Below are 24,174 nucleotides of genomic sequence, written 5' to 3' on the forward strand. Positions count from 1 at the left end.
TTTACGTGCTGTCAAACATCCATTCTGGTCCTGGCACTGCAGATCCAGGCACATAACTCACACACACTCTCTTGTTTCATAGCATGGGCTTCAGGGACACCCACCCTTTCTGGGTTTGAGGGCTACCCAAAGGGTACCTGAGGGCGACTTTTGTTCAACATCCTCTACTGATGTCTTGACGTCATTCCCAAATCACACTATGATTGAATGATAATTAGGTCATAAAGAAATAATCTTATATTTAAATTTTAAATTAAGGAAAACACCAACTGTGACTAAAATCTTGTAGTCGTCACTATTAATTATCATCCTTGGAGGGCACCTCAGAAGCTCCTGGAGGGCTACCTGGCGCCCGCGGGCACCACATTGGTGACACCTGAGCTACAGACATCATACCAGAGGGGTATACTAAGAAGCTGGTTCAGGAGTAAACCTGGGGGTCGTTTCTCGACAGTGCCTTTGCTAACGACTTTAGCCATTTTGTTCGTTCTTAAGACCAACGTTGTAACCAAGGTCTTGAGTTGGTCTTAAGTTGTTCTTAAGTTGTTCTTAAGTTGGTCTTGCGTCTAAAGACCAACTGAAGACCAACTTAAGACCAACTCAAGAGCAACTTACGACCAACTCAAGACCGACTTAAGACGGTTAGCAACGACAAGAATCGAGAAACGGGTCCCAGGTTAAGTAATGAGGTAAATCATCTAATAGAAGAGCCTGGAGTCCTCAATTTCTTAATAAAACGAGGACTCCAGACTCTTCCATTAGATGATTTACCTCTTGATTTCACCTGGGTTACTCCTGAACCAGCTTCTTAGTACAGGCACCAGTTTGATAATAGCAGGGACAAAACAATAATGTGATGTCTGCAAATTCTATTGCAGTCCTCTACTAGTTCTATAATGTACACTATTTATTATTACTTCTTTTGAAGTGTGTATACATTTGGGTCATCCTTCATTTCAGAACTAAATTAAGTATACTTAAATATAGTTTTTTTTTACAATTTAGGCTGCGGGTCAAAATGTACAAATATTTAGCTACTATTTATCATGTGAACACTTGATTGGCTTCATTCATATTGTCAGTGCACAGGCATCTCTCGCTTGTAAATTCTAAAACAGCAACCGAAATCTGTTTTCCAGACACCAGCCAATCTCATGTCATTCGAGTGAGGAGGAAGATCCCGCCCTAAACCCCTGCCAACCACCCCTCCTCCTCACCCCTCCCCACTCCCACCTGGAATAAAAGCTCCCCTGGCCCTTTCCCCCTCTCTGCCTGATGGGGGCGCACTCGTGCCAAAGCTCTTTGATGACGACGGACAGGCGTGGAACGGAGGACGCCTGCTGAGATCTGAGAAGAGCACTGAAGATGGACATAAACTGCAGCCCAGTACAGAACAGAGCAGGACAGGACAGGACAGAGGCATGGAGACACGTACAGACTCACTCTGTTGCTACTGTTTCTGTTGCTGTGGCTGCAGAACGTGTCAAAGGAAAACAGTTTCCTCTTTGTCTGGACAAGAGGAGGGAACGAAAAGACAGACAACTCCTTTATCACTCTTATCCCTCACCCCCGCCCCTACACCCACACACACACACGCACACAGGGATACACATGTGCACACAGACACACACATGCGCACGCGTGCATGCACACACACATAGACACACACGTACGCACATGCACACTTGCGCACACACACACACACACACACACACACACACACACACCCCTCCTTCCCCCCCAGCCTTACATGGATGCTTTTTTTGCCACTTGTGCATACGTACAGTACGTGAGAGTGCGTGTGCAAAGACCTCGTCTGTCTGCGTTGTACATGCCTCTACTTACTGCTAAATAATGTGAATGAGCACGTGCTAACTGTATAGCCCATGTTGGGTTGCCTAGGATGCCATAGTTGGACCTGAGTGATGCATATGCTTAAAAAAAAAGAGAAAAAAGTAAAGAAATACTAAAAAGGGAAGACGTTTGTTCAGTGTTAGCGAGGAGAAGACATCTGCCAACAGGCTGACAGGCTGCCTGCTCTGGCTGTGGTTGAGGTGAAGTCACGTGGCCTACCCCCCTGCTTGTGTTTTATTGGGCTATTTATGGGCTATTTTAATAGGCAGATTCGCAGATTCATCTAACAGGTTCACCACCATGCATCAGTCGGTACGTATTTATTTGTAAAAAAAAATACAAATCTGGAGGTGCTTAGGATAGGCAATTACTCACACCGCCACAGAACCGTAAAAAATACATCCTTTGCAAAAAAACTTGAAATTTCCACTTCATCATCTCACGCGCACAACGAGTCATTGTCAGTGTCTTTGTCACTCGGCAATCGGGACATAAACGGAAAAATGACACAAGAAAAAACTTGAATCATTGTTGAATCGTGTAGTAAACACTTGCACTGAGATATAGACAATGTTGTGGTACAAAAATGGTTTTTGCTCTGTCTCACCTCTCCATCATAGCCTTAAAAAGTAGTGAGCAGTCATTGGTCCACCCTGCACTCTGGGGTGTGATGTTGGCTTGGAGCCATACATACGTACATGTGCTCAGCGCTCCTGGTTCAAAAAGTGAAAAACGTTCATCGATGAAGGTTAAATCAGCAGCTTGAGACGCACGTGGCACCACCATGTGTCCGAGGTCATTCTGTTCCACACATCCAGACAATATACTCTTATGAACACCACTGTGAGTGAGGAGTTCATCTTCATCCACAATGGCAGTGTGCCACTCACATTGTAACAGGAAACATTGGTCACTAAAAGACATTTTGTTTAAAACTGTTCAGCCCCGGTGTATATGGTATTACGATTTCTGCTCTGCTGTAAACATGTCCTTACATGTTGGGGGCCAGGACAGAAGGAGAAAATAAATAATTAAAGAGTTGCTAATCCTCTAAGCCATCAAGACTAGAACAGATGCAAACCAAGCTGTTACTGTGAAGAAAACCGTTAACCGGTAAGATTGGTACCACAAAGTTTAATTAAGCTAGTCTCTGTTCTTGTTTCTTTTGTGCGCTTGTAAATGAGTACAGTGGCAGTGTTATAGAACGTGATTTAGTTTCATATCATTGGAATGTGCTTTTGACTATTTTGTTCAGCTACATTAGTTCTTGACCTTAAAGTTTAAAAGTCACGCAAGAGGACATTCTCAATGAAGAATCCGAGAATAATTTGGACAGATGAGGAAGAATATTTAAGTGTCCCAACAGAACTGGATTCTTTTATAAAAGACTACATGTATTTGGAAATGACCTGGAGTGTTATTAAATTGATCTAGACTAAATTGATCTAGACCAGACAATTTAAACTCAAATGATAACCTTGCCATTGTGCTATGCATAGTGGCAACACAACCTTGCCTAATATGTTCCAAGGATGATGAGACAATCAGAATAGCTCTCTATTGGTGTGTTTCTGAATGTACGAACGAATAGTGATTTTTATTTATTTTTTGATTTGTTTTATATCATTGTAACCTCTTCTTTGTGAGTCAGTGTTTTTTTTCTTAATGGTGTGCCACTCGAACAAGCTTGAAAAATACAGCTTTTTGTAGAAACTGTAGAAAAGTGTAGGCCTTTGAAGAGGCACACATACACATACATGCATGCACACACTCTGACACATGCACAAACACACACACACACACACACACTTCACAGTGACATGAACATTTTCACCTGTTGAAAACTACTGTATTGTGAGACATCCAGATGCCTTTCTTAACCAGAGATCCTTTCCCAAACTGGGTACTAAAGTAAACTGCTGTAGATTTGCATTAACTTTCTCAACCTCACGGTTACTGTATCACACAGCTTGGATTTACTTACATACTGTAATCCAAGTTTCTTTTACTTTGTCATTTTTCAACAAAGGTTTTCATAGACATGTGCGATGTTGTTATGAACATATGGTTTGCTGTGTTATGAAAAAAAATCTAAACAAAAAACATAGTATTTCCATAGTCTATCACTGCAAGTAATAGCATACTGTATTTGACAACTCATGTCATCCGATGTTATGTCCTCCTGTCATCATAAATTAAGGAACTTTGAGAACCAACATGAATTATGAATGATCAAAATGGTCACCGCCTGTATTTACCATAGGTCCTGGTTAAGTTTGATGTGGTATCCTAAGGCCAGGGCTCTGTCTCAATGCCCAGCGTGAAACGCCCAGTGATTGGATTGTTGTTCACCAAAGTGTATCCAATCACTGGTTTCACGTCCTAATAAGGCTAGAACACTGGGCATTGAGAAAGGGCACACTTTTCTGTTCAGTGTCGCGTCTTTCCATCTGACGACGTCAGTATTTTCCTCTTGTTTCTTTGGGATCAGCCAGAACCACTACCACCTAAATGTACTTTCTCTTCACAGACACAGTCCTGCTAATACAGTATATACACACACATATGTATTTATCTCAATGTGAACTTTTTTTTATTTTATATTTGAAAATATTTGTTTATATATGGTTGTTTATATTTTGTCTAACCATACACAATGTTGTAAACATGTGACAATGCATGTGATTTTTGTGTTTACCTGACACTTTGTATTGCCATGGTACTTTGTTTAGTGCCTCTTCACTTGGGAGTTGTAGAACAGTGTGTTGCTGTACATATCCTGCTTTAAATGACACTGCATTGAGTTGACTAATAAATGCCACTTAGCTATACAATGTTCAGTTTGTGGGCTTTTGACCATGGTTTGGGTTTCACACCAGGCTGAATTGGGACAAAGGAAAGGCCCAAGCACTTTTACACAAGCCTGGTTCACACCAGACGGTGTATGTGTAGCTTCGGCGCCCCCTGGCGGAGCAGAGCTACACACACAACGTCTGGTGTGAACCAGGCTACTTTTACACAGCCCCCTCAAACAGAATACCAAAAAAAACCTGCACTGGTCCCTGAGGACTGTTGGCTCACCTTGAAATGCCCCGTATGCCAGATGGCCAGTTTCATGATCCGAAATACGGATATCTTTAATTACCTATAGTCTTTTTCATTGTTTTGATAATGCAAGAATACTGCAGAACAAAAAGAGATTTTGCCAGAGTTTGCCACTTTCATTTATTTATAAAGACAGCATACTTTAGCTTCATATATTTATACCTGGCCAAGCAAATGTCACGCTTTTGAGATGTATCGTCGGTCTGATTGTGTGCGGTAGCAGAATAGCTAAAAACTGTGCCTCAGTCGATCGTCTCAACCTAATCTCCAATCCCCAACCCCTACACACAAACTCTCTCACACACTCACACACACAATGTAGAAGTGCACACAGATATTATTATTGTAATATTTTGTCAACCGTTTCCGCGGCTTCATTTTCCTCCACTGCACTGTAAGTGTAACTTCAGGTTTGGACCCTCGCTTTGTTTTGGAAGACTTCAGTTGCTTGTTCCACCGAGACGATGGCATGCCAGTCACAGCATGATCTCTTCACATAATATGAACTAATTAATCCAATCACATTATCTCAGAGCCTATTACTGCAACTCAGAAGAGGGAACATGATGTCAGACGCAGTAGCCTCAGGCAAGAGGTCTTCACTGTATAACCCAGTGCTGGGGTTTGGGAAGAACACAACTGTGCATTAGTCTATTTTGGGGCTTAATACAGTTAAAATCGTTGGCCAGGGTTTATAAAGGTGGTAAAGTGTATTATTTTTCATGCAAGCCGTTGTCTTGCATTAAGACAAGTTAAAGGAGGGAGCATGTCGCTAAGCTAGTGAAAGTCAATGGATCCGTGTAGCATGCTACAATGCTACACGGATCCATTGACTTTCACTAGCTTAGCGACATATTCCCTCTTAACTTGTTTTAGAGCAAGACAGTGCTTAACATGAAAAATAAGACACTTTACCACCTTTATAAACCCCAGCCAACGATTTTAACTGTATTAAGCCCCAAAATAGTGGCATACCTCTTTAAAACACTCAAATGTACATATGAAAAATAGAGGACTATAAACACACTTGCAGAGTAATATGAAGTTGAGGGACGCGTCTAAAACCACTTTGATATAAAGATGGGGTTATTATGATGTTTTCTGCCAATGTACGGTAGTCGACATACAAATTATTGCACCTCCAGTGGAATGGATCTGATGTGTAACAGGTAAGTGTGTTTGTATCACAAGGCACAAGACTACAGCAAATGTCAACTGAGAAATGATACAAAACTTCATACATTGTCAACAAAATACAGTGGCTAAATCCTATACTCGAAGAGCTCTTTTCCAAAATGCTAACACAAGCCAAATGCCATTTTGATATATCCATCTTTAGAACATAGCACCAGGGTATTGGAACTGGTTTAATATTAATTGATTCTCCTTAGGGGTCATTCCATGTCAATTCACATGATTCCCTACAATCTCCCCAGGTGACCCTCTCCGATTTACCCGATATCTCACATACAGGTACCTTTTGATGTCAATTGAAAGAATACCAAGTATTAGCAACCTACGTCTAACGGTTGCGGAGATGAAGCCCTCCAAAGTTGGGGTGCCATGCCCACTTTTCAAGCCTGTGAATTGCATACAAAATTTACAAGCAGATTTTGACGCCTCTGGTTTTAGTTTGAAGGAAGATACAGGCCTAAAAATCACCACGGCCCCTCAATATGACCCTGTCTACCAGATGATGTGCTTACAAATAGCATGCCTTGATTATTGTTGGCTATATTAAGCCTTAAAAACTGAGTTTGTGGAAAGCGTGATGAAGAGTCTTGCCATTTTGGGGTTCCAGATCTTGGAAACTATGTATGCTTTGGGAGTTATAATTGATTTTCCATCATATTTGGGAACTGTGTAGTGTATTGCAAAAAATGTAGGGCGCTCAGACTTTAAATGATAGAATCGGAGGGACTCAAAAACAGCTTTTGAACAAAATGACCTTACAGTACCCTCTACTTCAGGCCTCAAATTAACCATGTGGGCACGTGATGACAGGAACCCCCTTTTAACCCCATGTACAGGAGCACTGTATCATACATTCAAGCTTGGAAAAACTTTGTTTTTCAAAGTTTTTCGTATTAATCTTGGCCTTCAAAGTATATGTTTTATATCTTATCACAGTGTCTGTTTTGTCTGCTGCCATCTGCTGGTCTAAAAAAGCAACAATAGCGTAATGTAAGAAAACAAAAGGGGCTGGAAAATCTTGCCCATAATATACCAAAAAAGCACTGTAATTATACAGTATATTGCTATATACTAATTATGATGCTATATACTAAGCATGATGAATATTTCTAGTTTAAATAATTTCCTAAGTGTGACTGCTTAATGCTCAATCATGATGCCAATTCCAAGATGGCCTTGACCCTGCACTACATTTCTACCATGGGGGTGGGGGTGTCCTGGTAGAAATGTAATCATGATTGAGCATTCTGTGTAATGCTTGTTAAAAGTCCTTTATTGGTAGCCTAGTGAGCTTAACCCCTAGGGCCGTCTAGATTTCTAGGCTACTTTATTGGTAAATTATGGGCAAGATTTTCCAGCCCCTTTTGCTTCCTTACATTATGCTGTTGTTACGTTTTTTTTGACTAGCAGATGGCAGCAGACAAAACAGACACTGTGATAAGACATAGACAAAAACATAAACTTTGAAGGCCAAGATTAATATGAAGAACTTTGAAAAACAAAGTTTTTCCAAGCTTGAATGTTTGATACAGTTCTCCTGTACATGGGGTTAAAAGGGCGTTCCAGTTATCAAGTGCCCACATGGTTAATTTGAGACCTGAAGTAGAGGGTACCACAAGGTCATTTTGTCCAAAAGCTGTTTTTGAGTCCCTCCAATTCCATCATTAAAAGTCTGAGTGGCCTATTTTTTTTGGAATACACTGTACAGTTCCCAAATATGATGGAAAATCAATTATAACTCCCAAAGCATACATAGTTTCCAAGATCTGGAACCCCAAAATGGCAAGACTCTTCATGACGCTTTTCACAAACTCAGTTTTTAAGGCTTAATATAGCCAAAAATAATCAAGGCATGCTATTTCTGAGTACATCATCTGGTAGACAGGGTCATATTGAGGGGCCATGGTGATTTTTAGGCCTGTATCTTCCTTCAAACTAAAGCCAGAGGTGTCAAAATCTGCTTGTAAATTTTGTATGCAATTCACAGGCTTGAAAAGTGGGCATGGCACCCCAACTTTGGAGGGCTTCATCTCCGCAACCGTTAGACGTAGGGTGCTAATACTTGGTATTCTTTCAGTTGACATCAAAAGGTACCTGTATGTGAGATATCGGGTAAATCGGAGAGGGTCATGTGGGGAAGGCGTGTGAATTGACATGGAATGACCCTTAGCCAATTTAAAACACAAAACTATGATACTGATATTAACCGAGAAGAACAACAAAATCATATAGAAATGTAATACTTCAATGTACTTTACTGTAATAATGTGGTTATATAGCATTCTGGGGGAAAAAAGCTCTTCATTTGAAAAATATGGATTTCCCTGAAAGGAAAAGGAATAATAGAAGAACCTGCTAAGTGAAGTTTTTGTCCAACCCAAGGACTTTTTATTTTACCATGCTTGATGCTTTTGACATTGTGTGAACTGTTCCTAATTGTCAATTAGAAAAACCTGTGCTGTTATGAATGTATGGATGTATTGATGGAAAGTTTTTTTTTAAACGAAGAGACCAAAACGTCTTGAAGGAACATTTAGCCACCCAACAAAACAAAACAAAGATGAAATAAAGAAAGAAAAGAGGAAATGAAGAAGAAAAAACAAAAGAAAGACAAGAAGAAACAAAAGTGGTACTTTAAGGCAACATCTCCCACAGGGTTTTGCTCACCAGTAGTCATGAGAGTCAGATCAGTAAGCTGAGTCAGGTGATGAGGTCGGTGATTATGGCGATGGCTTTCTGAGCTGGGCATGTGGCCCGTAATTGTCAGGGGGGGAGGTCACCTTCCGTCCAAATCAAGTGGAAACGTCAAAAAAAACGCTTTCTTCATCCACAAATGGTCTTTATTTGTCCCCATGTTATGAGGAGTCTATTCTCTTGTGAGGAATGGGGATGTAGAGCGGGCCAAAAGGTTAGATGATGAATAGAAGAGGACGAAGAAAAACAATGATGATGATGATGGTGGTGGTGGTGGTGGTGTGCTACTGCTGCCCACCTTAGCCTGTGTGCATCACCGCTCACACTCTGCTGACAATGACACAGCTTCTGTATGCTCTACTCACACTATCTAAAAGCGGTGTGTGTGTGTGTGTGTGTGTGTGTGTGTGTGTGTGTGTGTGTGTGTGTGTGTGTGTGTGTGTGTGAGCGCATGCGTGTCTGCGTTTGCAAATGTAGTTATGAATTTGCCAGTATGTTTAAAAAAAATAGTCATGTCAACTTAAAAGCAAAATAATTATTAGACTTATAATAAAAAAATACCCCACCCCCTCCCACCCCAACCCTCCAATAACGAGAAGACTTTGGTCCATGCATTATCCAAGTTGGCCGTTTTGTTTTTCTTTTTCAGTTGTTTGTTTCATTGTTTGAAGTTTAAAGAGCACCCTTGGCTATGTCTCCTCCAATCTCTCCTCCCTCCTCGCCCTCAGTCTCTCACGCTCACCTCCAACACTGGCAGAGATGGACCACCCCCCTTTCCCTCCCCCTCTGTGTCCCCCACTCCTCCAACACTGGCGGAGATGACCCCCACCTCCCCCCCCTCTGTCAGTCCACACACACACAATCCCCACACGTCTGTCTGTCCATCCAGGCCAGTCTCTTGTTAGATTAGGTGGGCGAGGTGGGTGGTGTGTTGTTGGTCACCCTCTAGCCGTTCTCCCTCCACAGCACCAGGTGAATGCTATGGTCGGGCATGCTGGTGGCGAACACCAGGCCCGAGTCGTTGTGGCCGTCCAGGCCGTTGAGCCAGGCGGTGGCCCCCGGCAGGAAGCTGGAGCCGCGCTTGGACTTGCGGTAGGCGGGCAGCGGCCAGCGGCCCGTGATGCCCTCCGTGCGCAGGTCCATCACGTACAGGTAGCTGTGGTCGAACAGCAGGGCAAACACACTGCCGAAGCTCAGCAGAGACAGGTTGGTGAAGTCCTGCGTCTTGATGACCCTGCGGAAGGACATGACAGCAGAAGGGTAAGAACAGCAGAGCAGAGAAGTACTTTGTTTAAGGGTCAATGAGCACACGCCAGGGTGGTGCAATGACAGTTAATGCCACTATTGTATGGATTACATTTTTTTGTGTGTTTGTTTTAGTGGATTATCCGAGATACATATTGATTGCAGTACATGAATTATGGATTAATCAATAATTTATGGGTATTAGTTATGTATTGTTTCACCACCTGATGTGTAAGCCCAAAAAAAAAACCATCATTGAGTCTGATACCAAAGGGAACAGAAGGCTAGTAAAGTAAAATTATTTCATTGAAAAAAAAAACGAAACAAAAACTGATGAATGTCTAAGACCAAAACATTGTGAATAAAGTCAAATCGAAATGGTCAGCGAGTGGTAGTTTTATAGTTTTTTCCATCCTATTTGCGACCTATGGATCATATCTAACTTAATGGCCAGTTGAGGTGTGCAGAAACGATCACAAATTAAGTAAATTACACTTAATACAGAAAATGAACATTGCAAGATGCGTAACATCAAGCACAAATATAAATACAGACATCAAAACAGATCAAACGTATGGAAAAAATTGACAGAATATATCCTATGAAGGTCAGGTAGAAAAAAAGATTTAAGTGACCAAGAGAAAACGGGTGTCATCAAGTATTAGGCCGCGATCACACCGGATGCGGATTTTACAGTAGGAAGCGGATGTGTTCTACTGTTTGTTAATGAAAATGAGTGGATTCTGCGTCGAATATCAGTGCAAGGCGGACTGCGGATACTTGACGATCCGGATTGCGGATTCTCCGCCTCTCCGCGCCGGGCGGATAGAGTTGAAAAAAGTTCAACTCAAGGTGGAAAATCTGAGGTGGATTTCGAGATGTTCGATAGGAGACTGTTACTACCAACATTCATATCAGATTCACTATCCAACGTTAGGAGAGCAAGAGAAGAGCTCATCCTCTATCCATTTACATAGATGAATTTACAAAGCATTTTGTGTATGTTTTCACAATATTCAATAACACAACACCATCGATTAGGCTACGTTGCGAGTGACAGTTCAGCCGTTACGTTGCCTGGCCACCGCTTTCGAATGGTCAGCGGATCCTCGGTGTGATCACTACAGATAAATCAGCTGGACGAGCATCACGGATTATAGCCAGAAATCCGCGTGCGGTGTGATCGCGGCCTTAGAGTGTGCTATAATATTGGAAGTGAAAAAGTCCAAAATAGTTGACATGGTGCAGAAATATTCTTTTAAGGTGTATGAAAGCATTCAGCAAGATTAATATGAGAAGCGTGGCAAAGCCATCAGCGGGATGACAGGTGGAGTGGAACACACAGATGGACAATATCAGGGGTTTAGTGATGAGAAAAAAGGCTGAATCCAATTTGTCTTGTTTAGTGACAAGTCATTGGACAGGCCAGTAGGACAGTCGTCCATGAGAAGGAGGAGCTGGAGCACACTGCTGCATCCTTTTATTTATTTGGAGCAAACAGATGAGTGACCAATGTTTTGATGTTACAGATACACCAAATAAAAAAGAAACTATTTCAGCTGCAGTATCCTGCAGCTCCTCCTTCTCATGGTCAAGATCACGTGTTTGGTGATGAGACAGGAGAAATAAAAAAGAGGGATAAAATCTGTCTTGTTTAGTGACAAGACATTGGACAGGCTACTTTGTAATGATTAACGACATGGGTTTGGCACTGTTATGTCTGGGCCATGAGGTGATGCCATTACTGCAGCTTCCAAGCCTTATTGCAGAGTTGCCATAACCGTAAAATGAAGACTAACGGGTGGAATATTATTTCATTTTCCAGGCTGAAGCTAAGTTGCACAACATTGAATAATGACAGGCACTTTGAGTCTTTAAGCAGTATGCCCATGACATTAATTTGTCATTTCATTTTACTTAAAAAAAATATCCCAACCACAATTTGGATTCCGGCCCCTCTGTATATACAGTGGTGGTATCATGATTTTACAGTTTCCGTCTACAATCACACAGCATCTTGAGATGGTGCAGATGCTTTGGGAAAACGTCTATCTACAGCAGTGTTTCCCAGCCAGGGGTTATGTGTCCCACTTTCCCCTACCCCTCCGGTGTGCTTGCATACCCTCTCTAGTGCCACTAGAGGGTATGCAAGCACACCTGAGGGGGTACGGGAAAAGTGTAATAACAAATACACTCAACGGCCACTTTATTAGGCATACCTTTGCAACTATTCATTGGCGTTAATTTATGATCAGTAAATCACATGGTGGCAAGTGAATACATTTATGCATGTAGTAGACATGGTTGAGATGATCTGATGCCGTTCAAACTGAGCATCAGAATGGGGAACAAAGATTATTTAAATGACTTTGAACATGGTATGGCTGTTGGTGCCTGAAGGGCTTGGTTTGAGTATTTCAAAAACTACTGATCTACTGCGATATTCACACAAAACCATCTCTAGGGTTTACAGAGAATGGTCCGGAAAAGAACAAATATAGAAGAGTGAGCAGCAGTTCTGTGGGCGAAAATGCCTTGTTGATATAAGTCTGAAGAAATAAATTGCACTCCATGGTGACAACTGCACTCTGAAATTGGGGAATTTGGACAGGTAAAACCAGGTCATTTGTTTCAAGTATGTGGCCCTAGATTGTAATAATTGCTGAATCCAAGTTGCCAATCAATGGCTAGGATTACAGAATGCTTCAGCGTTTTCCTGAGGATGTGGAAGCTGGCAAAGGCCCACTGGTAGACGCCCAGGGCAACAACAAGGACAGAGGAAAGGATGCAAGTGTGGATACATGCCTTGCAGCCCATGGTGATGCCTGCGCATGTTCAGGATCTTCTTCAACCAGCATGATTTTGCTCCCAATATTTTTGCGTGACGTTTCGAGTAGAAAAACCCTTCTCTCTTTATCTGTCTGTTTATTTGTCCTGCTCCCAGGTCAGACGTTTGGAGTGCGGCATGCTTTTTACCTACTACATGACACGTTCAGGGTGTTACCTGAGGATGTCGAAGCTGGCGAAGTCCCACTGGTAGAGGCCCACGTCAGAGCTGGAGATGATGTAGCGGCCGTCGAACTGGAGCCGCGGCTGCAGACACACACTGCGGTCCTCCGACACACACAGCGTCTTCAAGCACTCGCAGTTGATCTCCCTGCCAATGGGCCACACCTGGGACACACAGACAGCAGCAAAATGCAACCGCTTTAGTGCAAAACTAGGTTATTTGTATAACTTTAATATAATTTCTTAATTGTGCAGCCCCCCCAACGCCTTTCCACCAGTGGAATACAGTTAGTCACCGAAAAGATTTTATTACCATGGTACTACATTAATGACATTACACAGTGCCTTTAGTAACACATTACGACTTGGTTACTGCCATTCTGGTAAAAACCAATTTTTTGCCGGGGCCATGTCTTAACAGATAAATGCAGGGGTTCCCAAACTGGGGGTCAGAACCCCTTGGGAGGGGAGAAGGGAGTGTCTGCATTGTACTGCAATTGAGCTAAATAAGTTTGTTATTGAGAACCTCCAATGGGCCGGACGTGAAAGAGGCACAGCAGTAGCATTTATTTAGCGGATTTTTAAAACAAAAGCAGTGTAGTTTTTTTGCAACCTTTAAATAGCAATTACAAATATATTTAAGTGGTTCATATTAGCGAGGTTAAGGCAGATTCTCTGTTATAACCTTTATTGTCACCAAAATGGTAATGACAAAGTTTTAATTGGTTACTTAAGACTCCCTGCATTGTCATAGCAATGTTGATATAATGTGGTTGAGTGTTTTCATTAAAGAGTGAATTGGGCCCATCGGCGGACCAATCTAGTACAGTAAGAGGCTCCATGCGTTTCGAGGAGCAGCAGGATGCCTCTCTGCAGTTCCCCAAAGCAGAACATTTGCTTTCAAATCGCTGACCTTTAGGTAGGTACAGTAAACTGTAGGTAAAGTTGCCTGATGAAGGTCACTAGACCAAAACGTTGCGATTTTTTTGTGCAAATGAGGACAGTGTACAGGAGTATTTCTTTCTAATGATTCTTGCTAACAGCATACAGAATCTACTTAGCCATTGCACGCAAGGGCAAGGACATTCTCTACCATAGATTGCAGTAAAATGTCTGTTCAAAGTATTTTCACTCGCAGAGTAACTTGTGTTGTTGTCCTTAAACGACTCAGTGTTGAAAGCCAGATTCTCTCCCAGAGTGCACAATGAAGGGCCTCTTGTGGCCCAGTATGACAGGAAGCTCCCTGTAGTCCTGATGTCTACTCTGAACCCTGCAGAAACAAGACTCTAGAGACCCCTGGTGGGTGCACAACATACCAGCAGCAGCGGATGGTCTCAAAATGGACGCTCCGCAAGACAAGTTCACATCATCAGGAAAGAGAACGCTTGGTGAGAAGCACAGTGAAATGCATTCCTCGCTCCGTAAAATATCTACGGATGTGCGGTTTTCAAAAGGCTCTAAGTCCCTATGCACAGCCGATAGCCAGGTGCTGATGACGCACAGTCATGAGTGATCCAGGAAAATGGGGTGCATCACTGCACATTAGTAGACTTTGATTTACTTCAAGTTCAGTGTGAGTAAGCCTAATGAAGCAGTAGCGAAATGCATTGTTGACAAAAATAAAAATTCAGTGAATCAAAGTCTACTAGCGTGCAGTGATTTATCCCGTGTTCTTGCATCTCCAGACGTTTCTGTGGTTCTTTTGGATATCCTTAATTTTCATGTTGTACGCCCCACCAGGACCTGGTCACAAGACTGGGCCTACCTGGCCAATCGTGCGGGAGGAATTTCGTATTTGAAGAGAAAAACGAACGGTGCTCACCTTGATCTCATACTTGTCAGCACTCAGTAGGATGTAGTCCCCAGGACTGTGCATCATGGACTCCACCTCACATCTCTGCAGAAGAACCTGGGAGAGAGGAAGAGAGAGGGAGAAAAAAGGAGAGGAGAGCAAGAATAAATTTACATTTGGAGATGTGAAGAAAACTTTAGCGAACATCAGCCCATTGGAAAAAGCAGTTAACAACCTCACCACCCAAACTTATAAATCAAAGAAGGGCTGTGGTCTTACACCAATAGCAAAAGTTCATAGGAGTGAAATTCAGCAGAGAATACTTTGTGTGTGTTGTGTGCTGTGAAATTAACGCTGTAAATAGGCATAGATGCTAAAGCCAGTATTAAAGGTAACTAAGGGTAAATACCCCCAGCTGTCTTTCCCAGCAGTCTTATGGGTACATTATGTACATAACATAATAGCAAACCACCCAGGCTGACTGTCATTCATAGCTGTCAATAGAGGGACTCTGAGAGAAATGGTGGATGAGTTGCCAGTGAGGTGAGCCTACCTTGGTGACCCACTCCGTGTGGCCGGTGAGCGTGTTGAGGCAGGCCCCTGCCGACAGAGCCCACACCTTGACGGAGAAGTCAGCAGAGCCACTCACCAGGGTGTCCAGCTCATCATTATAGTCCACACTGAACACTGAGAGAGAGAGAGAGAGAGAGAGAGAGAGAGAGAGAGAGAGAGAGAGAGAGAGAGAGAGAGAGAGAGAGAGAGAGAGAGAGAGAGAAATTGAAATAGGAATATCAGAAGGAACGCCAAGCAATAAATGGTGAGTGAAAAGATATTAGATAAATATCACAGCCCATCAAGGCGAACAGGATTGAGAAAAGGGGGGAGAAAGGAAAATAAGGACGACGGGGGAGCGTAATTTGGCTTTATTCATCACCCGCCCACGTCTTTCCCATCTTTCACCCGTCTCACCTCTCCTCTCTTCTCCTCCTCTCTAGACAGGAGGATGTCTAGCTTAATAGTTGCTCTTCTGGGATCCCTTGTTCAGAAACGCAGCTGCAATCACTCACGTTATGTTCACAAATGACTAGACACTAGAAATATTTTCTCTGCTCCTCCACCACACTTCCAAAACAACTCACTTCCATCCAAAGACGAGACGTGATTTACACACAAGATTTTCCGCCATATAAAAATGAGTGTAAATCAAATTAAGCCCATATTATTACACCGCGGCGCAGCATGTTTTCTATTGTGAAACAGCAAATGCGGTTTGAGTGCTTTGCCTGATGTGCAATTATTCACCACAGCTTTGAAGACTGCTACCGTCAATGTGTCTTTTGGTTACATTACATAATACTCACTATTTACATAGTACACATCGATTCTTGTCATCCTTCTCAAGCTTTGGGAAAGGTCAATTTGTAAATTGTAAAAGTGCGCAAATAGATAGAGAGACAGACAGTGCACAGATAGATGGAAAGAAAAATAGAAACATGTGCAAAGTCAACAAAGGAGAAAAAAAGGCTAAACAGAAAGTTCTAAGAAAAGGTCAAGGGGCCGCATATGGTCATGTGGATTCTCAGTAGAGGCAAAACGGTTCATCACTGTGCCACATGACAACTCAAACCAAACAATTCAAAAGGAATAATTTCTGTCAGACATCTCTCTAATGCGCATGGAAAAGAAAGCACTTAAAACATTCCTACATTCTGCAAACACTAAGCTCGAGTGTAAACCAAGCTGGTGTATGCCTTCTCTCCCTCTGTTGGCGTGGCGTGTCTGTGTATTTCTGTGTCTGACAGTACATGCTGAGCAGACGCGACTAGAGGCTACCACAAAGGCCCAAGTCATTCTCTCACTACACAGAGACAGTGTCTTAGGCGGTGACGGCAACAAGGCAGCCATTGAAACAACTTGTGCAAGCAGAGTGAAATGGAGACGTTTAAATTCAATGAAGTTTAGGGCACAGTGGCCAATCAGAACTTGAAGATTTACAAATGAGCATGCGTCTTGAAAAATCGCAGTTTGGGCAACTGCAGCTCCTCTTCGTCTGACCATGCAACGTGTGTGTGTGTGTGTGTGTGTGTGTGTGTGTGTGTGTGTGTGTGTGTGTGTGTGTGTGTGTGTGTGTGTGTGTGTGTGTGTGTGTGTGTGTGTAATCAGAACTTTAGGCAGTTTGGGCAACTTCAGCTGTTTTCCCTCTTCATCTGACCACGCAATGTGTGTGTGTGTGTGTGTGTGTGTGTGTGTGTGTGTGTGTGTGTGTGTGTGTGTGTGTGTGTGTGTGTCATAAGTGCTGCATGCCCACCTGCTCCCGTGTGCCCGCGAAACTGCTGAATCCTGGCGCCCGTGCTCCACTCCCAGCATGCAATGGTGTTGTCAAAGGAGCCGGTCACCAGCTTCTGCTCGTCGAACTTGACAGTGGCACAGGTGTGCGTCTGGATGCCATAGATGCACTGGCCGGTGCGGACATCCCACAGCTTGGCAGAGAGGTCATCTGAACCTGCAGCAGATAGTAACACCTTTTTAAGTAGCATTCACAAAAGCTCAGCAAATATTACTGCGTCTTTTTAAGGACCATGACTCAACAAATGCAGGGTGGGAATGAGAATGTTTGTAGTCGTTTCCCTACTTGTTTCACATTTTGTTAAAATATTTGTTTTATAAAGTAAAATGACTGCCTACTGCCCAAATTCCTGAGATTGAGTTGTCAAATACATTACAGTACATAGAATGGCATTTTTAGAAAACAAAGTAAACAACTTATCTTTAAGACGCTGTGGGAAACAGTCCTGTGCACAGCCTTGTGGCCCTGGCACTGATGTGCACCAAAAGTAAACTTTAGCCCTCTTGGGGAATTCACTACTGTTTTCAACAGACTTGTTTTATTTGGGCAAGAGGTACATTTTACTCATGCCTTGCAAATGTTGAGTGAACTTGATGAAGTAAAAGCAAATACTTTGTCTTGTAAATATATATGTAAATAAAAAACACCCAGCACATATCAATGTGCTTTACTTTTTCGAGAGTGTTTTTTCTTGTCTTATTTGAGCACTTTGGGCAACTTAAAAAACATAAAACATAAAAGCAGTTTCTTTTCCTGGGTTGGTGACGCGTAGAACAATTTTGTTTGGTACTGTTCTGCCCTACAATGGCAAAATGCATTAGCTGTGCCAACATTGAAACTGAGAACAAGTCCGACAGGCGGACAAAGATGCGCTCGCCTATGCGCTACCGCCTTGTGGACACAGGAGGGAATTACAATTAAGAAAGCGTTTCAGACGGACCGACAGACGGACCGACAGACAGACAGACAGACATACCCTCTTACTGGGCGAATACACCGGCCGCGACGAGATTGAAGTGACAGAGACTCGCTTCTGTGCAGCAAGAGCGATACGAGCGATTGAAGCGACTAGAGTATGTCAGTTAAAAGCAGAATGCAAGCATTCCAGCATTCCCATTGGCTGTGGTTACTGACCTCTATACAGTTATTGGCTGTCGCGTCTTGTCGCTGAACTGCGTCATAGCTCATTTGCATAACATTCCCAGGAGTTCAACTACAAACTGTCGCTCTCGTCGCACGAATCGCCTCTAGTCTCCAGAATCGCTTTTGTCGCGTGACTCAATACAAAGTCAATTACTTCCGTCGCTCGCCTCGCTCGTGTCGCGGCCGGTGTATTCGCCCGGTTATAGAGATGCTAGGACGCATCTAAAAAGGTCTTCAAAGTATTGTTATGGTATAGGTTGGATATTGTAGTTACTGCTAACTGAACACGGCAATATCTTTAAAACAGGACACATTTGGCTTCGTCACAAGATAAAGGAGGTGTTATGAAGAAGACCATTTTCAGTCTTAACTGAATTTTGATAAAAATATGTAGAACTACTGCAGCCTGCTTTCATAGGGCAGAGTTCCCCGGTCTGTACCTGTGCAGAGGAGGCCGTCTTTGTAGTAGAGGGCGTAGACGCGGGCGCTGTGTCCGATGAGCGAGGAGGTCTCGAAGGCCTCCTCCTCCCGCAGCTGCCTGGTGCGGCGCTTGGCCTTCAGGTAGATCTGCTTCCAGTGCAGCGGGTCCTGGATGTCGTCGTCGATGCGCCAGCCCAGCTCCTGGCACACGCCCTGCCACACCTCGGTACAGGCGCTGATCACCTGCAGAACAAAGAACAAATGATGGAATCAAATAAGGTGCTGTTTACATGTATCCGAATATTTTTTTATGTGGATTTTTTTTTAAATCCTGTTTATGTGGATAAAAATAAAAACGTCATTGCAACGTGTGTTTTAGCCTCCTAAATGTGATCTTTTTAAAGCCGGATTTTTGATATGCAGATTTTAAAACTGGCCAAAAAAAAAGGCCATAATAACCAATGCGTTTTCAAAAAGATCCATATACATGTAAACTTAATTAGGCATACCGGGGTTGACTATGGTTCACTCTACTGATGCACCCATACGGGCAGTTGCTCATGGGGACCTAGGCCTGAGTCTGGCCTAATGCCAAGCTATTCCCATCTCTCTCTCTGCACTCAGCTCATTTCCTGTCTTGTCATATAAAGGTTCAAAAGCGCGTTGCCAGACGCCATGGCAGACCTTGCAGGTGCTGTATGAAGCACAAGAGCCAGATTTTAAGATTGGAAGCCCAATAGTAAAATCCAAATTCTGTGCAATGCATATCTTTTTCTCTTCTACTAACCTCCTTTAACAATGTCTGTGCGAAATAGCTTTACTTCAAAGCTATTTTCCACAGACCTGAAGTGTGCAGATGTTTTCCTTTTTACGCAAGAAGTCTCTACTAAATTCTGCCCCTTTTCAACAGATGAGCAGTGACCTTCCATTACTTCAGTTATTTATTATTATGTCAAATGATTTCTTATGCTGACCTTGTTCCACTGCTTGCAGACAAGGCAGCAGCTGAGCAGCGTGTGCCATTCTACCATGTCATAACACACACACGCGCGCGCGCACACACACACACACACACACACACACACACACACACACACACACACACACACACACACACACACACACACACACACACACACACACACACACACACACACACACACACACACACACACACACACACACACACATTTAATGTATTGTAAAGAGTCCTTGGGTCTTTCGCAAGGTATTACATAAAAACTAAAAAAATAATTAGCATCATCCCCTTGTTCCGCTGCTTGCAGCCCAGACCGCAGGTGAGGAGCCTTTAGCTACCACTCGCTTCCTGTCATCTCTCACACCAGCCAATCGTCACAAAAATGATCATGTTCCAGGTGTTATAAATGGTGGGGTGGCGTCCGCGCCAATGTCTTATCCTGTGCGTATCGCTCGGTGCGTAATTCCAAGAACAGTATGATTAAAGGAAGGAAGGAGTCGCACACTGGAGCTGGATGCAAAATCAAAAATTGTATTAAACAAAGCCGAAAAAATGTAAATAAAACCGACAGACAGGGGACAAACGTTTCGGGTCTAGCCCTTCATCAGTGTTCCCAGACCCGAAACGTTTGTCCCCTGTCTGTCGGTTTTATTTACATTTTTTCGGCTTTGTTTAATACAATTTTTGATTTTGCATCCAGCTCCAGTGTGCGACTCCTTTCTTCCTTTTACCAGGTGTTATAAAACCACACAACTGGCAGTATGTCAAATGATTTCTTATGCTGACCTTGTTCCACTGCTTGCAGACAAGGCAGCAGCTGAGCAGCGTGTGCCATTCTACCATGTCATAACACACACACACACACACACACACACACACACACACACACACACACACACACACACACACACACACACACACACACACACACACACACACACACACACAACTGGCCCTGCCATGGTTCAAGCAGTAGGGCACTGCACTGCTACACCGTTGACCCGGGTTCGATTCTGGCCTGGGATCTTTGTCGACCCTTCCCAGTCTCTCTCTCCCCACTCGCTTCCTGCCTATCACTTCATTGTCCCATCACAAATAAAGGCAAAAAGCCCAAAAAACATGTTTAAAAAAACAAACCACATTACTATGATCGCACCTTGTTCCACTGCTTGCAGATGACACAGCAGGTGAACAGCGTGTGTTACTCCCACATTAGCACACCAAGTATGCATTGTAATTACTTTGCATGTCAATTTGAAAAAAAACCTGACCATTTCGCTGTTTTCTTTTAAAACACAACGTTTCGGTCCTAGACTTTCATCAGGTAATGGTCAGTGTGCCGGACCCCCCCCCCCACTCAAATTCTCTGATTAGTGACCCATGAGTCATCTATGCACCTGACAGACAGGTGTGCTCTTTTTTTAAAAAATACAAATTTAAGTGATTTATTACGTTAAATGATTTCTTATGCTGACTGACCGTGTTCCACTGCTTGCAGACAGGGCAGCAGGCAAGGACACTCTCTCTACCACTTCAAAACAAAATGATTGCGATTGTTCCAGCTGATATTAAAACACATGACTACGATCTTACGCACCTTGTTCCACTGCTTGCAGACGAGGCAGCAGGTGAGCAGCGTGTCGGGGTCGAGCCAGCGCAGCAGATAAAAGGCCAGCTCTAGCGGCAGCAGGCGCAGGAAGTCCCTCTTCAGCAGCGTCTCCAGCCCCGTCGACAGGTGCTTCAGCTGGGCCGCGCCGCTCACCGAGATCAGCCGGTCCAGCGACTGGTTCCGCTGCGCGTCGCTCAGCGCCAGGTAGGAGGCGGAGACCGATTCCAGCCACCCCTCAAAGGCCGCCTTCTCCATGAGTACATCAGAGCGTCTACCTGTTGGGTGTTGTTGTAGGTGGTGAAAAAGAGACAGTGGGTGTAAGTCAAACTACTATGTCCTCCCAGCTCTGCCTACATGGAGAATACAATGAAGCAGTGTTTTTTAACTGGAATGGTTTTAGGACCCACACGCTCACTGCGCTTGTGACGGTGCAGAAAAACATGAAATATTACAATGCATTCTGGTTAGCCATTTGTCATTGTGCATGCAGGCTGCATTTGCTTAGTTTGTACATTTATGCGCCATCACTAATGCAAAGAATGTCAACGTGAAAGGTCTCAGAGAACCTAATGGCACAACTAATTATCATGTGCATAGAAGTAGAGAGGGGGGGAAAAATCAAACAAGCTACACTGTGCAAGCAGTAAGCACCAGCCAAATGAGTGCATGTCAACATCAAACAGCCATTGTCTTTTGGACATGTATTGCGGCAAATGTATGGGGTGTGTGTGTAATGTTATGTGTCTTGAGGTCTGTGAGGGTTTGCTTTGATTTAGTATTCATGTTTCACACCCATGGAGACAATTAAGTTAGTATTACTACTGCTAATATCCACGCGGGATTAATACATGATACTCTACTAGTTATACTCCTGCTACAGCACAGCAATCCCATTTAAACCATAATGGTAAACAATCTGGTTGTGTGGTAATATACAGGCCTGCATTCTGTATTACAGTAGGCCACACACAGCCCTAAGCAAGCCAGAAACATAACCGTTACAAAGAGTTATCTGTCAAGCATACTTGTCACGAGTGTGCACACTGCAGACTGATGATTACAATAAGAGCACAGGGCCAAAAAGGACGAACATACCATTTAATTCCACCCGGCATAAGGCCTATGCATCTCAAGAGGCACCACAGGGCTAGACTGTCAGCATTTGATGCGTGATCCACAAACAACTATAGCAGGCACCACCCCAGGCCACTGTCAACAACTTCACCCCAGTTCGAGTCATGCTTCTTATCCATTAAAACAGAGCATCATTCCACTACTGAAGCAATGGCAGGCACTAGCTGCATTCAAGGCCGCATGCCCAAAAAGTCACAAGTTGCCCAGTTAGCCACACACTGTCGATGGGATGGAATGTGGATAGCCAGCAAGTTACAAAAATAGATAGCAAACAGCTTCATTGCACAGTGCCGAGTTCAGCGCGAACTACTTTACATACATGTTTGGTTATGTTTCGTTAGCAAGCCGTTTGCATTGATGCATTACAGTTCATGTGGCAATGTCAGCTCATTTCTTTTGTAAGATGTGCATTGCAAACACCCCAAATAAGCGCATATGTTACTTACCATTTCCAGTAGAACGGATATAAATAGGGAATGTTCTGCTAGCTAACTAACAGAAGAGCTAGTTAGCTAGCTTGCTAAGCCAAGCCAAACGGGGTTATCCGTGAAATTGCAGTGATATCAACCACAAAGCAATCTTGGAAATACGATGTTCTTGTCTCACTCTGAGACTCGGCGTTTTACATGATATATTATAATGTGTAAAACGAGAGCAAAACGTTTTGTCCAGTGTCAACTCAGTTGTCAACTCGTTTTCGCTATTAGCTCCCTCGACAAACTAGCAGCTGTGCTAGTATCCGCTAGATCTAGCTGTCTAATTGGTTATCATGATTTATGAAAACCACCTCTACATTGAGGTGCGAGTTTAAACAGCACGCATCTCAGAACTATCTACATTTGTTTCTTCGTGCTTCAGCGCAAAATAATTCCACAATAAACAGAGACTCGTTTGCATACTTGATTTGTTTGAGTCCATAAATCTAGCTAGCCACACTGTTATTATAAACCACCCTCGCAAGTCCGCAAGTGAAGTGTGTCTCTGGTGAAGGAACAGACAACACATACACTACTTACATCTACTTCAAAGTAAAAGCCCTGGTGTGATCTGGACTAGGCATACGTTCAAGCCCATGACATGCATGAAAAAAAGCATTCACTACTACTAAAATACTCTGCTCTTTCAAACCACTTAACTTTATAATTCGAGGAGCCTAAATACAGACCGGAAAACAATAAGGGTAATCCAAGATTTCATTGTGAAGTCAGATTTGTGAAGTTTCTTAGCCGACCACAATTATGTACCTACTTGATTTCAATATAATATGGTGAATCTTCAAAATATTTGGACAGCACACGTAGTGTAGGCGTAGTTAATGGTCCAATTATAATTATTATGTGTAATTTTGTGTATTTGTATGTACAAATTGCATTATGACGTAAATTCCCCCAATTGTGAAATATGCATTATGGATTAACCTTGGCCTAGGCCTATTTGTCAAAGATTAGGCTACTGGAAATTACCGCTAGGCCTATCTGATTTATCAACTGCTTTGGATTGGTATTATTTCCAGTCGGGTCAATCCTATCCAATTAAACCATACGCTTCCATCTGGTTCCTTACATATTGTATCCAAAACGTGTTCCTTAGGCCTACATCATAATTTGTTATGATTGCTTATTTCCCATTTTCCAGCACACATAGACTAG

General features: G+C 43.1%; 3 protein-coding genes across 7 annotated transcripts in view; 2 read left to right on the forward strand and 1 right to left on the reverse strand.

The window, feature by feature from the left end:
• The window catches only part of LOC134457895 (ras-specific guanine nucleotide-releasing factor RalGPS1-like), a 143,613-nt gene extending 137,932 nt beyond the window's left edge, over positions 1–5,681 (forward strand). For all 4 annotated transcript variants that reach the window (XM_063209902.1, XM_063209904.1, XM_063209903.1 and 1 more), the window contains one exon: positions 1,140–5,681. In XM_063209902.1, coding sequence (XP_063065972.1) covers positions 1,140–1,169 — 30 coding nt within the window. In that variant the 3' untranslated portion in view covers positions 1,170–5,681. The remainder of the gene's footprint in view (positions 1–1,139) is intronic.
• setx (senataxin) overlaps positions 1–24,174 on the forward strand; it is a 1,003,984-nt gene that overhangs the window by 283,868 nt on the left and 695,942 nt on the right. The window lies entirely within an intron of this gene.
• fbxw2 (F-box and WD repeat domain containing 2) lies at positions 8,514–23,812 on the reverse strand. 2 transcript variants are annotated; one of them, XM_063211189.1, is made up of 8 exons: positions 23,770–23,812; positions 21,380–21,662; positions 18,824–19,046; positions 17,202–17,396; positions 15,447–15,580; positions 14,924–15,010; positions 13,097–13,266; positions 8,514–10,081 (listed from the first exon to the last, which is right to left on the reverse strand). In XM_063211189.1, the coding sequence occupies exons 2-8, from the start codon at positions 21,644–21,646 to the stop codon at positions 9,793–9,795; spliced, it is 1,365 nt and encodes a 454-aa protein (XP_063067259.1). In that variant the 5' UTR covers positions 21,647–21,662; positions 23,770–23,812; the 3' UTR covers positions 8,514–9,792. The 2 variants fall into 2 exon arrangements, with proteins under 2 accessions (XP_063067259.1, XP_063067258.1); XM_063211188.1 differs by lacking the exon at positions 23,770–23,812 and adding an exon at positions 22,972–23,488 and having other exon boundaries at positions 21,380–21,666.

The sequence above is a fragment of the Engraulis encrasicolus genome, chromosome 11 (assembly GCF_034702125.1).
Source record: "Engraulis encrasicolus isolate BLACKSEA-1 chromosome 11, IST_EnEncr_1.0, whole genome shotgun sequence".
Classification (NCBI taxonomy): domain Eukaryota; kingdom Metazoa; phylum Chordata; class Actinopteri; order Clupeiformes; family Engraulidae; genus Engraulis; species Engraulis encrasicolus.